This window comes from Triticum dicoccoides, chromosome 6B (genome assembly GCF_002162155.2).
Source record: "Triticum dicoccoides isolate Atlit2015 ecotype Zavitan chromosome 6B, WEW_v2.0, whole genome shotgun sequence".
NCBI lineage: Eukaryota > Viridiplantae > Streptophyta > Magnoliopsida > Poales > Poaceae > Triticum > Triticum dicoccoides.
The window spans coordinates 140,512,454-140,525,812 of record NC_041391.1 but is presented as its reverse complement, the minus strand read 5'-3'; the positions used below and the strand labels follow the sequence as shown (position 1 = coordinate 140,525,812).

The 13,359-nt window shown below is 47.8% G+C and overlaps 3 protein-coding genes across 5 annotated transcripts; 1 reads left to right on the top strand and 2 right to left on the bottom strand.

Annotated features, from left to right (window-relative positions):
* Positions 1-840: 840 nt before the first annotated feature.
* LOC119323528 (protein NLP3-like) lies at positions 841-3,921 on the top strand. 2 transcript variants are annotated; one of them, XM_037597210.1, is made up of 4 exons: positions 841-1,704; positions 1,867-1,917; positions 2,137-2,971; positions 3,117-3,921. In XM_037597210.1, exons 1-4 carry the CDS (start codon positions 1,066-1,068, stop codon positions 3,746-3,748), a joined length of 2,157 nt encoding a protein of 718 aa, XP_037453107.1. In that variant the 5' UTR covers positions 841-1,065; the 3' UTR covers positions 3,749-3,921. The 2 variants fall into 2 exon arrangements, with proteins under 2 accessions (XP_037453107.1, XP_037453106.1); XM_037597209.1 differs by having other exon boundaries at positions 1,867-1,944.
* On the bottom strand, positions 3,894-8,455 carry LOC119323529 (protein PTST, chloroplastic-like). 2 transcript variants are annotated; one of them, XM_037597211.1, is made up of 9 exons: positions 8,317-8,455; positions 7,841-7,880; positions 7,431-7,707; positions 7,005-7,094; positions 6,363-6,431; positions 5,813-5,918; positions 4,638-4,726; positions 4,366-4,478; positions 3,894-4,279 (listed from the first exon to the last, which is right to left on the bottom strand). In XM_037597211.1, exons 2-9 carry the CDS (start codon positions 7,870-7,872, stop codon positions 4,177-4,179), a joined length of 879 nt encoding a protein of 292 aa, XP_037453108.1. In that variant the 5' UTR covers positions 7,873-7,880; positions 8,317-8,455; the 3' UTR covers positions 3,894-4,176. The 2 variants fall into 2 exon arrangements, with proteins under 2 accessions (XP_037453108.1, XP_037453110.1); XM_037597213.1 differs by having other exon boundaries at positions 7,431-7,695.
* A 964-nt stretch (positions 8,456-9,419) lies between these two features.
* LOC119323319 lies at positions 9,420-12,685 on the bottom strand. The gene is made up of 3 exons (XM_037596939.1): positions 12,561-12,685; positions 10,471-10,879; positions 9,420-9,862 (listed from the first exon to the last, which is right to left on the bottom strand). The coding sequence occupies exons 2-3, from the start codon at positions 10,858-10,860 to the stop codon at positions 9,788-9,790; spliced, it is 465 nt and encodes a 154-aa protein (XP_037452836.1). The 5' UTR covers positions 10,861-10,879; positions 12,561-12,685; the 3' UTR covers positions 9,420-9,787.
* Positions 12,686-13,359: the final 674 nt, after the last annotated feature.

Here is a 13,359-nt window from a genome sequence, read left to right as displayed (position 1 = left end):
AGATTCGCCGCCACTGGCGCCGCCTAGGAACAAATGAATTACGACAAACTTAGAGAAGAGAGGAGAGAAAAGGTGCATTCAAGAACCTCATTCATATGTTGGAATTCCTCCAAACCAAATGTGGAGAAAATTCACTACCATGTAAATCAAAGGGGCGTGCTACGCGTCCGCGGGCTTATCTTTTTAAAAGACCAGCCAGGTCGCGAGCCGTCAGATTTGCCTTATCAAGCGAGCCGAGCGTGTCTCCACCACTGCAACACGGATCTTGTTGCAGAATTATTTCTGAAACATAGGTCTTGTTGCAGAATTTTTTTGCAACTACTGTTTTTGTTGCAAAAATATATTTGCAATTGAGGTTTTGTTGCAAAAAAGTTTGCAACTGTGTTCTGGTTGCAGAAAATTCCCACGGTAGAGGTTTTGTTGTAAAACATGACCCATCGTAGACCACTGCAACACCGCCCCTGTTGCAGAAGCGCGTTCGGCAGTATGCGAACCCTCACTGTACACGTGTCATGCAGGGGAGGTGGCGGATGCTACCGCTTCGATCCACCGGGTGATGGTAAGCTTTTCCCAAAATCAAACTATGCGAACAGTTTATATCTTTTAAAGCACGTCCTAATAAAGCAGCTCTCACATAAGATAGCCTTCCTTCCTTCAAAATCAACCCCTTTGGCTCCAAAGCACGGCAAGAACCATGTAGTACCACGGAACATGTCCAAGTGCACCGCAAAAGTCCAAATGAAGCCGCGGGGGACAGAGAGGGCGATGATAATAACCTGATAAGTTTGTTTAATCCCTCGATGTGCATTGTTTAACAGCGATATAGCCCACCTTCCACCGTGGATCGGCACATTCCCAACGCCGCGTCGTAATATTCCGGCCCCCGAACGCCGGCGACCAATCGCAGGCCGTCACCGCGACTCCTCCACCGATAAAACTACCTACAAGAAGCCGACGCTGACCCGCGGCTTAACCTAGGATCTGCGAAGCTGCGGCTCGACATTGATCGCAGTCATCCACAGATCTTTTGTCTTGGTCTTTCTGAGTAGCTGGTTTGCGGTGGGCATGGTGATGGAGGTGGAGGCCGACATGGAGCGCGTTCTCGGCGGCTTCAGCCTCCGGCTCAGCGACCGCGACGACAGCGATGGGAGCGGCGGCGGCCGAGGAGGAGGAGGGCACGACGAGGCGGACGGCGGGGGCGCGGTGAAGGAGCGGATCGCGCGGGCGCTGCGGCTGTACAAGGAGTCGAGCAGCGGCGGCGAAGGCGGTGCGCTGGTGCAGGTCTGGGCGCCGGCGCGGGACGGGGAGCGCCGCCGCGTGCTGGCCACCCGCGGGCAGCCGTTCGTGCTCCCCTCGCGGTGCCGGCGGCTGCTCCAGTACAGGACGGTCTCGCTGGCGCACGTGTTCGCCGTGGGCGGCGGCGGCGGGCAGGGCGAGCGCGCGACGTGGGAGGAGCGCGGGCTGCCGGGGCGGGTGTTCGAGGCGCGGGCGCCCGAGTGGACGCCCAACGTGCAGTTCTACGGCACCGGCGAGTACGCGCGCATGAGCTACGCGCTCATCTACGACATCCAGGCCAGCCTCGCCCTCCCCATCCTCGACCCCGCCGACCCGCGCCGCTGCCTCGCCGTCCTCGAGCTCGTCTTCACCGCCGCCCCCGCCGCACGCTTCGCCGCCGAGGCCCACAAGCTCTGCAAGGCCCTCCAGGTCACACATCCGTCTCTCTCATCTAGCTTCCTCCTTGCACTCTCTCTCCACCATACAAACTACTACTCCTTGTACAGCCGCCATGAAAATGTTTAGCTAGGTAGCCGCCATGATTCCAAAAAGCTTCCAAGATTAACATTTTCTGGAAATCTATGCATGCAGGCCGTGTCATTGAGAGGCTCCGAGATCTGCCACCCCGTGCCACCGACCGAGGTGCGTGCCGCGACTTGCGAACCATGGGTTCGTGCACATTTTCTCCACATCTTAGTCTTTCTGATGAACTTTATTTGTTGCATCAAACTCAATAGAGGCGTAATCGCATGAACTTTGGAGACAAAAAACTTCTTTTGTTATACAATCCGTCAATGTTCATGAGTTCATCTATCAATCCGAACCCGCTTTTTCATCATGTTATGAACATCTCTGGTGCAGATATGCAACTCAGAGGCGACTCAGGCGGCCATGTCGGAGGTGTCGGGGCTGCTGGCCGCCGTCCGCGAAGCCCACGAGCTGCCGCTGGCGCAGGCCTGGGTGAGGTGCAAGCAGTGCACCCGTACGGACGTCGACGACGACGGCCAGCATTTCTCCCTGACGACGGCCGGAGCCCCGTTCCACCTAGGCGCGCACTACGGCGGCTTCCGCGACGCCTGCGCCGAGCACCACCTGCGGCGCGGCCAGGGGCTCGTGGGCGAGGCGGCGTCGGTGCGCGGGCCACGTTTCTGCGCCGACGTCGCCAGGCGGTCCAAGGACGCCTACCCGCTCGCGCACTACGCCCGCATGCACGGCCTGGCCGGGTGCCTCGCCGTGCCCCTGCGACTACCACCGTCCGCCATGGACGTCGGCGACGACGGCCAGGTAGAGGAAGAATGCGTGGTGCTGGAGTTCTTCCTCCCGCCGGACTGGAGGAGCGCCGGGGAGCAGAAGGCCATGGTGGACGCCGTCGCAGCTACGATCAGGAAAGAATGCTCCGGCAATCACCTGGAGGCGACGAGCGACCTGCAAGATTTGTCCTTGGAGGCCGTTCTTGCCGATGCTGACACTGCCCATGAACTGAACAATCGTGGGGACTATGTTACCAATGATTCAGACGAGGAGGACGGCGATCAAGCAGGAGGCGTCCATGGCGCGGACCAAAGTGGAGCCGAGGATCGTGTACCTCCACCGGAGACGAAGAAGACCGGAAGGAAGGCCGGAAGACCTGTCAGTCTTAAGGAGCTGCAAGGATACTTCTCAGGGAGCCTGAAAGATGCTGCGAGGAGCCTCGGCGGTAAGAACATTCTCGACACAGATTAACCAAGATGAACACCACAAACAATTTACTATGAACCGAGGTCATCGAAACATGTCGAAATTTGGCATTCGTAGATTGAAAAGTTTTAGTGTATGAGCCAACTGAAACTCTTGTTCTACAGTGTGCCCGACGACGATGAAGCGCATCTGCAGGCAGCACGGCATATCGAGATGGCCATTCCGGAAGATCAGCAAGGTGAACCGTGCCCTCGGCAAGATCAGGGCCATCGAATCGGTGGATTGCTCATCGAAGCCAACTGCTGCTTCTTCTTCCACCTCTCGCCGAGCTCCAGCCCCTCATCTGCCATGCTTGTCAAGTGCTCTAGGAGAAGACACCTCCTCCCAAGGCTCAAGCCAAGATCCTCCACCTCTCACCAAAACCACAATGCGCAAGTCTTTGCTGTGGCGCAGCAATGGCGCGGAGGGGGAGCTGGTGACCATCAAGGCGAACTACAGAGGGGACATCATCAGGTTCAGGGTGCCGTGCTCTGCCGGCGTAGCGGCAGTAAAGGAGGAGGTGGCCAAGAGGCTGGGCCTAGATGCTGGCACCTTCGACGTCAAGTACCTCGACGACGACCATGAGTGGGTGCTCCTGTCCTGCGATGCCGATTTCCAGGAGTGCCTTGATGTCGCTCCGGGACTGCCAGCGTCCTCAACAATGGCTGGCGGAGCTGGAGCGGTGTCTCCAGTTGTCAGGCTAATGGTGCAGGAGGTAGCTGATAACCATCGGAGCTCTTGTGGTAGCTCAGATTAGCCTTACTTCTGCATGCCTTAACCATACAGCTGTTACTGATGAGGAGGCTTTGTCACTTCCTTGACGTGTGTCGGTGCCAGGTAGAGATTTCAAAATTCTGCAGATTCACTTTGTAACTTCATATACTCATGGTACATTGTTTGAATAATGATAGAAGGGATGGAATTTTATCACTTGAAGAGTATTTTACATGCAGTAGCAGTTTCAAACTAATTTGATCATCTCCTACCACATGGATTCATGGAAGAAGGATCCTTTCCTAAGTGGCTTCAGTAGATCAGTTAAGAGACAAAATTACAAAGGCAGCATGCAGACCCAATCAAGCAAATGGGGCTTTGCATTTCATACAACACGAATTTCGCGGGAGAACACCCATGGTAGTAATCTGGTACGGTCCTAATACAGTTCTAAGAGACAGCAAAAATCTGCTATTCCACAACGAGTTTATTGTTCTGTGTCAATCCCTCGCCGGTAATCAGGTATTCTGATGACAGTTTCCACTCCCCGTCCACCAAGAACTTGATTTCGTAGCTTTATTATGCACACAAACATATGAAGATGATTTATTTAATGGATCAGAGTGAGTGTGGCAGCATCGCAGAACTGATAAAACATACCTCCCAGGTCTAAGCCTCAGAGTCGCAGAGAATCTCGCATAATGCCCTGAATATTCCCTCGACATTGCCTCACCATGTGACCAGCCATCGAAGGAGCCCATAATTTGCACGTTCTGGTATGAATTGTATACACATGGTGAGTAAGAACGAAGCAAAATGAGAATGAGGACAAAAGCAGAGGCATAAGAATGTATTTTACAAACTGAAAAGGACAAATATAGGAGTGCAAGATGTTATTAAATATGACCATTCAGTAAAAAACATTTGTTTACCTCAGCCATGCCAACCCAATGGACAGCGATTTCTCGAGGTCTGAAAGACTCGATATCCTTTATCTGTACCATAACCTTGTCATGAACAGCTGCAGGAAAGCAAACACTAGTATCATCAGTCAGCAGATTTCACATAAAGTCTAACTTAGAGCATTGCACTCTTGTATGAAACAAGGTAATATTTTTACACAGCTCTAGATACTGTTATGCAACTAGATGTCCGAAAAATGGATATTACAAGCATTTGTTCGCACTTGGCACTGCTAAGCACATTTAGCTATTGTTGGCATGCCAATTTTACTTCACCAAAGATGGATGAGAACGCACTAAAGACTGTTCTGCATATTTAGCTGCTGTAAGTCTGCAATAAGCATGAAGTTTCTCAAAAATTATTACGGCGAGGACAGAAATATATATCGATGACAAAATTTAGTTCTGAGGAATCATGAATCGCTAGCACTCAGAATATTATATCACAGTTATAATAACCATAAATGCACTTGGATCTCACTGTCAACATACCTACTTTGCATATCAGAATCCATGTCACAACTCACAACATGATAGTGAGAACTGCAGTTATAAATGACAAAGGATCATCACCACTGCCTTCTTAGGGCTACTAGGTATTCCATGCCAGTCAACAATGATGCTAGCGGAATTGTGACTTTCAGCATGCTGGAGTTTATAGTTGACTTACTATGACAAACAAACATATCAATACAACAAGGATCAATTTGTTTAAGTGGATTAGATATTATTTTTTTCAGTGGGTAGCCCACAAACTTCAGGTCAATAGCTAGGGAGATCTTTAACAAACTGGAACAATCCCACCGGCCTAAGGCACCAAATCTCAGTCCCATGACCTACCTAGAGTAGCACTATAATATGTAGAAATTTAACAACAGGACAACAGAAAATAAATGTTGATTTCAAATGGATTGTACATGGATCACAATTAGTCAACTCAAGTACTGTCTGTTCAATCATATGGAGATAGGGCATCAAGGATAGGCATTCATCATTCGGCTTGAATTCAGTGGGCCACTTCAAGGCAAAGTTTGCTAAGTGAGCTGCCGTACTATTGTCAAATGTCTTTGCAAAAAAGGTAACAATGACAAATGTAATGATGGAGAGCCTCAATCATGCTGACAGTAGCTCTTTCTGCTAATTACCTTCTAATCTGGAGAGAAGATGAGACTGAATATATTTCCCATTTACCTTCCTTGACCCTGATGGAATATCAAAATTAGCAATCTCTTCAGCTAGGCCAACCAAAGCCTGTGGACATAAAGAAACAGATAAGACGCACAAAGTTCCAGTACCAACAGCAAAAGTGGTGGTTACTTACATGTGCAAAAGACAAAATTGAAAAAAACCAGTAAAGAAAACGTAGTTATATACATCCAGTACCAAGGAAGATAAATCTAAGAGCTTACAATATTGTGCAAAGTGAAATCAGCATAATTATAAGGGGGTTGATCATTCGCAAAAAAAAAATAAGGGGGTTGATCAGCAACAAAACATTTAGCAAACAATCACCTTAAAAACTGTGCAGTTTGCTTTTGAATGATCACAGAAAGGACCAAACACGTATTTTGTTGATAAACATGACGCAAAGGGGAGACGAAAACAATTGGAACACGTGACCACCGGACAACATCTTGAGGCAATCCAAATTGACTATGCATAACAGTTAAACAATCTGAAAAATAAAATGCTAACCTGCAGTTCAAGTTCCAAAACAGCAAGTTCACTTCTGAACTTAACAATTGCATCATCCTTTATTTGCGACTGCAGAACATAAGATCTAGTCAGTAATGACCTGGCACTATTAAGAGAAATGGTATTATGCGACTTTTACATATGAAATCTGTCTACACAAAACCTCATTGGTCCGTGATAAGCTTAAGTTGGAAAACAGTTATGCCGCTGCTAACATGTAACATTTCAGAATTTTCATATTTATGATCACTAATAATTTTCTTGCTGAGTTAGCAGACAGTGTCAAGTGAATTGACAATTGTAACATGCAAGTAGCAGAAAAGTTCTAGATGCGACCCTTCCCAGGTCAAAAAGAACACCATATCTGACCTACATTGTAGTTCAGATAGACGGCTAATTTTGAATCTAAAGGAACAGGTCAGTGGTTTGGTGGTAGCCTCCTCGCATACCCAGGTTAGAGTCCTAGGACCAGCTTGGGTCAGAGCTCCTGGCATATATATTATGAAAATAAGAAATTATGAATGTATATGCAGTTCTTCAACAGAACAAGGAACTATTCCTCAGAAGGCCAGTCATACAACACCACATTTTACTACGAATCAAGTAAATTCGATGTATGGTTTATGATCTCAGTAATAGAACCTGTCTCTTGAGAAACCGGTTCTGCTGGTTTGCTTCACTTAGCTTTCTCAAAAGCTTACTTCGTTCTTTATCAGCCAAAAGAGATTTCAACTGCAAAATAACAAGAGAGAGAAGATTCATCAATCACCACTGCCTCTTTTAACAGATCCGAAAGCATCACGTGTGGCCAACATTACATAGCTTAAACACCCACATATGCAAGCATGTTTGCTTTTTCCCTTTTCAGAAGACTATTATGTGTATAAGCATTTCGAGAGGTACACGAACAATTCTAGCCCCATTTCATTTAGGCAGAGTGTGTCAACTTGCAGTTCTTTTGTAAACGCAGAAGAACAACTGATTTCATCTTTCATGAGTAAGCGGCACGTGTGCTCAGAATGATGAACTTCACATGTGAAACGATATAATACGGAGTTTGACTAATACCTCGGCTGAGGTAAGCTGCTCACTAGTCTGCCCAGATGAAGATGATGTCGAACTCGATGGTGCAGGCCCATTTTCTAAATTCAAACTTGCTGCAAAAGATCTCCAGCGTGAACGTCTGCCAACAACTGGGCTGATGGGATACACCCCAGTGGCGACCTTGCAGCATCGGCTAGAGTTTGCGTAAGCTGTAAAATAGCAGAGAACCCTTCCTGGAATCCATTGCTTCTCGCACGCGGGCTTACTCGGGCATACGAAGTTATACTCCCTACCCGCATTCCTTGTCAAGAAAATCAACATATCATGTCAAATTAACTTGGGAGAGACAACGAAAACCACCACATTTTGTCGAATTTCCCTTTTGAATTAGTATCTGGACAAAAGGCGAGTGCACAACCAGCAGCAGAGCCTACCTCGCGGTGAAACTCGCAGTCAAGCATTCCATAGCAATTCCTGAAGAAAAACAATAATAAGAGACATCCTGTCACCAGTCAAATTCAGTATATCTTCCACTCAAAACTGTGAACAGAAGAATAAATCTCCGGTGGCCGGTAACTTCATGTACGCACGCAGAACACATTCGATAACCGCAGCGTCAGACTCCTACACTGACGAAACTGCAAGGAGCCGACGCCCCTTGCCCTACTGAGGGAAAAACCTCACTGTTCGTTCTGAACCCACATACTGTGGGCTGACTCAGTAGTCCATTTCAAGGGAAACCCAGAACCTCTAGAGCTGCGCCTCCCACGGATCAACTCCTATCCACCAAACAAGCGCGGAAACGCACGCGGAAATCGGAACAGGCGCAGCCACCGCGCCCAATCGCGACAGGAGCTCAGCACCAATCGGCCCGCCTTGGGGGAAATTAAGCGGAGACCTAGAAACGAACCTCGCGGAGAATGCCGGGAGCCTGGGACCGGAGCCCCGGAGATCGAACGGCGGTGGAGGCGGCGGAAGAGGAATCGGAGTGGAGTGGGGAGGCGAGGGCGAGGAGCTCGTAGTTCTGTTTGTGTGTGCGTGCGCTTCGCGACTCGCGAGGTTGCAGCCACGGATTTATTCATCTTTTGCGCTTTATTTTTGTTTTTGGCTGTTGTGCGGGAAGGCCCTCTTCAGATATCTTATTCAAGATGAGGTCCCAGCCGATCAGGTCGACTTTTCGATTTTCAGGCCATCGTAATTTATTTATTTTTGAGGGAGTAACAATGTGCTACAAATTTCAATCCTTTCAAACTTGGCTCGGTGGAAGCTTAAGTCAGCAAGACCGAGAAATAGGACTATCTGATTTGTCTGCGTTTTGTTTTCGGTAAGCCATGAAATGATCATCTTTTGGGTGATCATTTTGTCAACGGCTGCTCCTGTTACACTTGTAATACACTCTATTACAAATTATCTGAAATTCTAGCTTTCACTCCGTACTACCCTATGTTTTATCAAATCCACCGATTTTATTTTTTTGTAGATATCTACAAGGTTCGATATCTCACAAAAATAATTAACTGTTACGGGTATACTGTAGTAGAACTTGAAACCTACAACTTCGAATAGCTTTTGTGTTTTATTTTGTTTTGATTTCAATGCTGTGTGCAAGAAGGGCCTTTTGAGACATATTATTCTCGATGAGCCCCCGAGTCTGCACTGCACTCAAGGGCGATAGGAGGTGAATTGTAAGACTAAAAGCAACGACTCGCCTTTTTTTTTCGAAACGGATGACTCGCCTTTTGATGAGTACGACAAAGCAAAGCTTGAACAAGTGGCATCCTTTTCAGGCCATCGTATTGAAAACGATGTGCTACAGCTACCACTTGTTGGTACTTCAGCAGCCGAGCTCACAGCAAGGCATATCAGTGGAAGACAATTGCCACTAATCGTGCACTAGAATTCTCAACATTACACTCAGTCAAATCACGCAAAGGCACCTCCGTTTCTGCAAAGCACAACCTACTGAAATCGGATATCTTTGCACCCATGTAAACCCGCACCACACAACCAAAATAAGGCGAATGATCTGTCTCCTCCCCGCTTGGAACACGGGAGAACACGGCAATGCATAGGTTCATGAAACAAGCGCAGCCCGCGGCACAGGGTTGTTGAATTCCGGAGTCTAAACGGCTACACCAAAAGATCTGTACAACTTGCAACCAGGCATCACGATGGGGCAGACTCCAACAAACAGACCAGCTATCCCACCCGGAATTTAAAACCCCAAACACATAGTACTTGTTGCTTTTGGCACTACGAATCGAACACTTCGGGGTGAATTCTTTGCAGAATCGAGAAATTGTGCTCCGCTACATCGAGTCTTGATGACGGTGGGGAAGGTTTGGCTTGGACCAGATGTAGCTGGAGAGTTCTCATCCCGCCTATGTGGACGAAGGGCCATGGTGCTCCGGCTTTTCTGATACTTCGGCGGAGTGACCGTTATCATCAGCTTCGCACTGAAATGGAGAGTTCAGCAAGGAAGATCATTAGCAATGAGAAATGGTTTCAACTAATGATGTTTACAGATGGCAATGGCTGTGTTCTGCTATAGGGAAAAAAAACATGATGTTGATTCAGCTACAAGGTTTGCACATAAGACTAGGTAAAGAATCTAATGCACCAAGACACCATAACATTGTCATCAGCTTCGCACCGAAGGGAGCTCAGCATGGAAGATCATTAGCAATGAGAAATGGTTTCAGCTAATGATGTTTACAGATGGCAATGGCTGTGTTCTGCTATAGGGATAAAAACATGATGTTGATTCAGCTACAAGGTTTGCACATAAGACTAGGTACAGAATCTAATGCATCAGGACACCATAACATTGTCATCAGCTTCGCAACGAAGGGAGTTCAGCATGGAAGATCATTAGCAGTGAGAAATGGTTTCAGCTAATGCTGTCTACAGATGGCAATGGCTGTGCTTTGGCTAGAGAGAAAAATAAAATAAGACATGGTGTTTGATTCGGCTACCAGGCTTGCACAGAAAACTAGGTACATAATCTAATGCATCAGGACACCATAAAAATAATCAGTGTACTGGTTACGAGAATTTCACGTACCAGATCGGAAAGCATATCAATGGTGAGTACCGCGTCAAATTCATTGGCCTTCAGTGCTTCAAGAATGAAGTCAGCAGACACATCTGGGAACATCAGCGAGAGAGATTCCACCACGGCGAGATGATTACCCGCGTGACTTGCTTCAGCAGCTTCTCCTTTTGATGATGACTCAGTAGAGATGTTGATCTTTCCTAGGCTTTCAGCATAGTCATCAAAAGAAAGGGACTCTGGGAGTAGATACCCAGCAGACTTGTCAGCAGTCTCATTATTTTCAGTCTCATCTACTTGCTTCTCAGGGTCCTTCTTTCCTTTCAAGCTTTCCGCAAACGGAGACTTGGAGGTAGGCACGAAAGGAGTGGCATGCGGATTCAACTGAAAAGACCGCTCCATTGCTCGAGATTCAGCAGACCTATCAAAACAATCAAGGAAACATAAGTATTGTGCAAACAGCCATGAACTCATGACTCATCAATCATCATATTACTTCACTCTGATATAAAAAACACTTCGATGAGTGCAAAAGGGAATGCATTATTCAAAGAAAATTAGATGAAATCCATCTCCACATTATTCATCAGCGTAAACTGCCGATTCTTCATGTGAGTTATAATCAAGGTTTACGAGTCGACGAATCGTTCCGAAGTTGAGACTCGTAGACTAATCGTGATTAATCGACACTAGTCCTTTTTTTTTTGCGACTCATAGACTAGTCAACACTGAAGTGTAGTCAGCCTTGGAGTTGAGACTCATAGACTAGTCTTGACTAGTCCTTGGACTCATAATCCATGATTATAATCCTCAGAATTGATAATATCAACATATAGTAGCTTGCCACAATACAGTACAGAATACACTACGCATGGAAAATGTATCACATCTTAGGTAGAATATACATCAATCAAAGATGATCAGACACTTTGAGGAGTGCAAAATGGTATGCATTATTCAGAGAAAAATAGATGAAATCCATCTCCACATTATTCCATCAGCGTAAGCTGTCGATTCTTCGTCTGAGTTACGACCCTCAGAATTCAAAATATCAACATATAATAGTTTGCCAGGATACACTACACAGTACATTGGGTGTGAAAAATGTATCACATCATAGGTAGGGTATGCATCAATCAAAGGTGCACACACACTGCTAGATCAGAACCTACTTACGGGACAGCAAACTTAGGGGTTTCAAGCCATTGGTGCGCAATTCTATCTATGGACTAAGCAACAAGAACCTAGCTAACAGCAACTGGACGTTAAGTCTTTTTTAAGAAAAAAAATAAAGCAAGTGGATGCAACTTGCACTTGACAAAAATGATTCCACATATTAGTTCGGCATAACAGAGTAACTGACATTCCTTGGATACACAAAAGAAATGATCAACAGTTACAGGATAACTAGCTAATAAAAGCAGGGCAGGAATAGCATGACAGAAAATTATACAGCTGAAACCCTAAACAAACAAGATTTCATAGCCTACTGTCTCCAAGCTCCAATGCAGGCACCCGAACTATAACCAGGAAGCTACAACCATATCATACCACATTCTCAAGGAACAAGAGCAACCATTAATCTCACAGCAAGACTGACAATCACAAGGATGAAGCTACTCATAGGCCCGTACATATTGAACGAAAATAGAACGCGACGGGGAATCGAATCTACTTGGTGATGCCATTCAACCGACCGCGCTCTTCATTTCAGCAAGACTGGGTCGCCGGGAAGTACGCCCAAATGTTAACGACTAAGCTATTGACTACTGTGACCAGAATAGGCTACCATGAAGCATAAGTTCCCCGATAACCAATCTCAAGTTCCCGATCCCCCCGCTTCCCCGGAAAAAACCTAGCACAAGCGAGCGATTCCATGATCCCTGGGTCTCGAACCGAATCCGCGACCACGAACCCCGCCGAAGGATCGCAAACACCTCGGCAACAGCAGGGAAAAAGTCGAGCGCGACATCCAGGATCATCAAGCAACCTAGGCTACCGCCGCCGCGCGCGGCGAGATTGGCTGACCACGCCGGGATCGCGAATCGAACAGGCTACGACACAGCGAGAGGGGCCACCGGGGCGAGAGAGGGCGGCCGTACCTCGACGCCGACGGGGGGAGCGGGGCGCGGGGGAATGCGCGAAACCCTAGGTCGGTCGCGCGTCGGTCTTCGTTCGTCGTCGTCGGCGTCGCGCTCGCTTCCGTCGGGCTGGAACGGAACCAAGGGGGTAATAAAGGAGGGGGGAGGAAAGAAGGTGACGGGGGAAAGGCAGGGGGAGGAGGGTGGGGGTGGTGGTGGGCCCCGCGCGACGTGGTGGGGGGACGTGGGCCGTCCGATGCCGGTGCCGTTCGCGGACGGACGGCCGGGATGGCGCGCCCCGGCCACGCGCAGGGGTTTCCTCCCCTTCCGCTATTAATTGGGGGTGGCTTTTTCTGGGAATGGCAGCGCGTTTTTGCTTTGGGGGGTAAGGATCATGCGTGTTCGCTGAGTAAATGAATGAGTGCTGGCACGCACAAGCAACATTCACGTGCCCCTCGTTCTACTGGTACTGTAGTTCTGATATTTACCACGTGGTTACGGTGGTGTGAAAATATTTCTGCAATCCGATGGCGACGATATCTTGGCAGTTAAGAGTTGTTTTTCGTCTTTGGGTCGACCGTCTGCTCGGCGTCTGTTTTATTTTTGTTTTGAGTCGATCACGTGCCCAACGCACGTGACCCATTTCATGTCCGCGTATAAATTTAAAAGGCCCGCGGTCATAGATAATGCCAGTGGTCATGCCGTCGCCCAAATGCCGTGTCGGCGTCATGCCCTCGGACGGTGTGTATGCATTCGTTCGCTTACTTTTGCGCTTCGGCTTCGGCCCGGCTTGATTGACGAGCTTGTCCTCGAACAAAGG

Bases quoted from the DNA above. Each gene is read 5' to 3' on its own strand.
- LOC119323529 (XM_037597211.1), bottom strand. From the start codon at position 7,872: ATGGAATGCTTGACTGCGAGTTTCACCGCGAG. The intron at 7,095-7,430 runs GTATTAGTCAAA...GTTATTTTGCAG, and splicing joins AGCAGCTTACCTCAGCCGAG to TTGAAATCTCTTTTGGCTGA. The intron at 4,280-4,365 runs GTATGTTTTATC...TGCATAATAAAG, and splicing joins CTGAGGCTTAGACCTGGGAG to CTACGAAATCAAGTTCTTGG.
- LOC119323319 (XM_037596939.1), bottom strand. From the start codon at position 10,860: ATGGAGCGGTCTTTTCAGTTGAATCCGCATGCCACTCCTTTCGTGCCT. The intron at 9,863-10,470 runs GTACGTGAAATT...TCTCCATTTCAG, and splicing joins TTGATATGCTTTCCGATCTG to TGCGAAGCTGATGATAACGG.
- LOC119323528 (XM_037597209.1), top strand. From the start codon at position 1,066: ATGGTGATGGAGGTGGAGGCCGACATGGAGCGCGTTCTCGGCGGCTTC. The intron at 1,705-1,866 runs GTCACACATCCG...CTATGCATGCAG, and splicing joins AGCTCTGCAAGGCCCTCCAG to GCCGTGTCATTGAGAGGCTC. The intron at 2,972-3,116 runs GTAAGAACATTC...CTTGTTCTACAG, and splicing joins TGCTGCGAGGAGCCTCGGCG to TGTGCCCGACGACGATGAAG.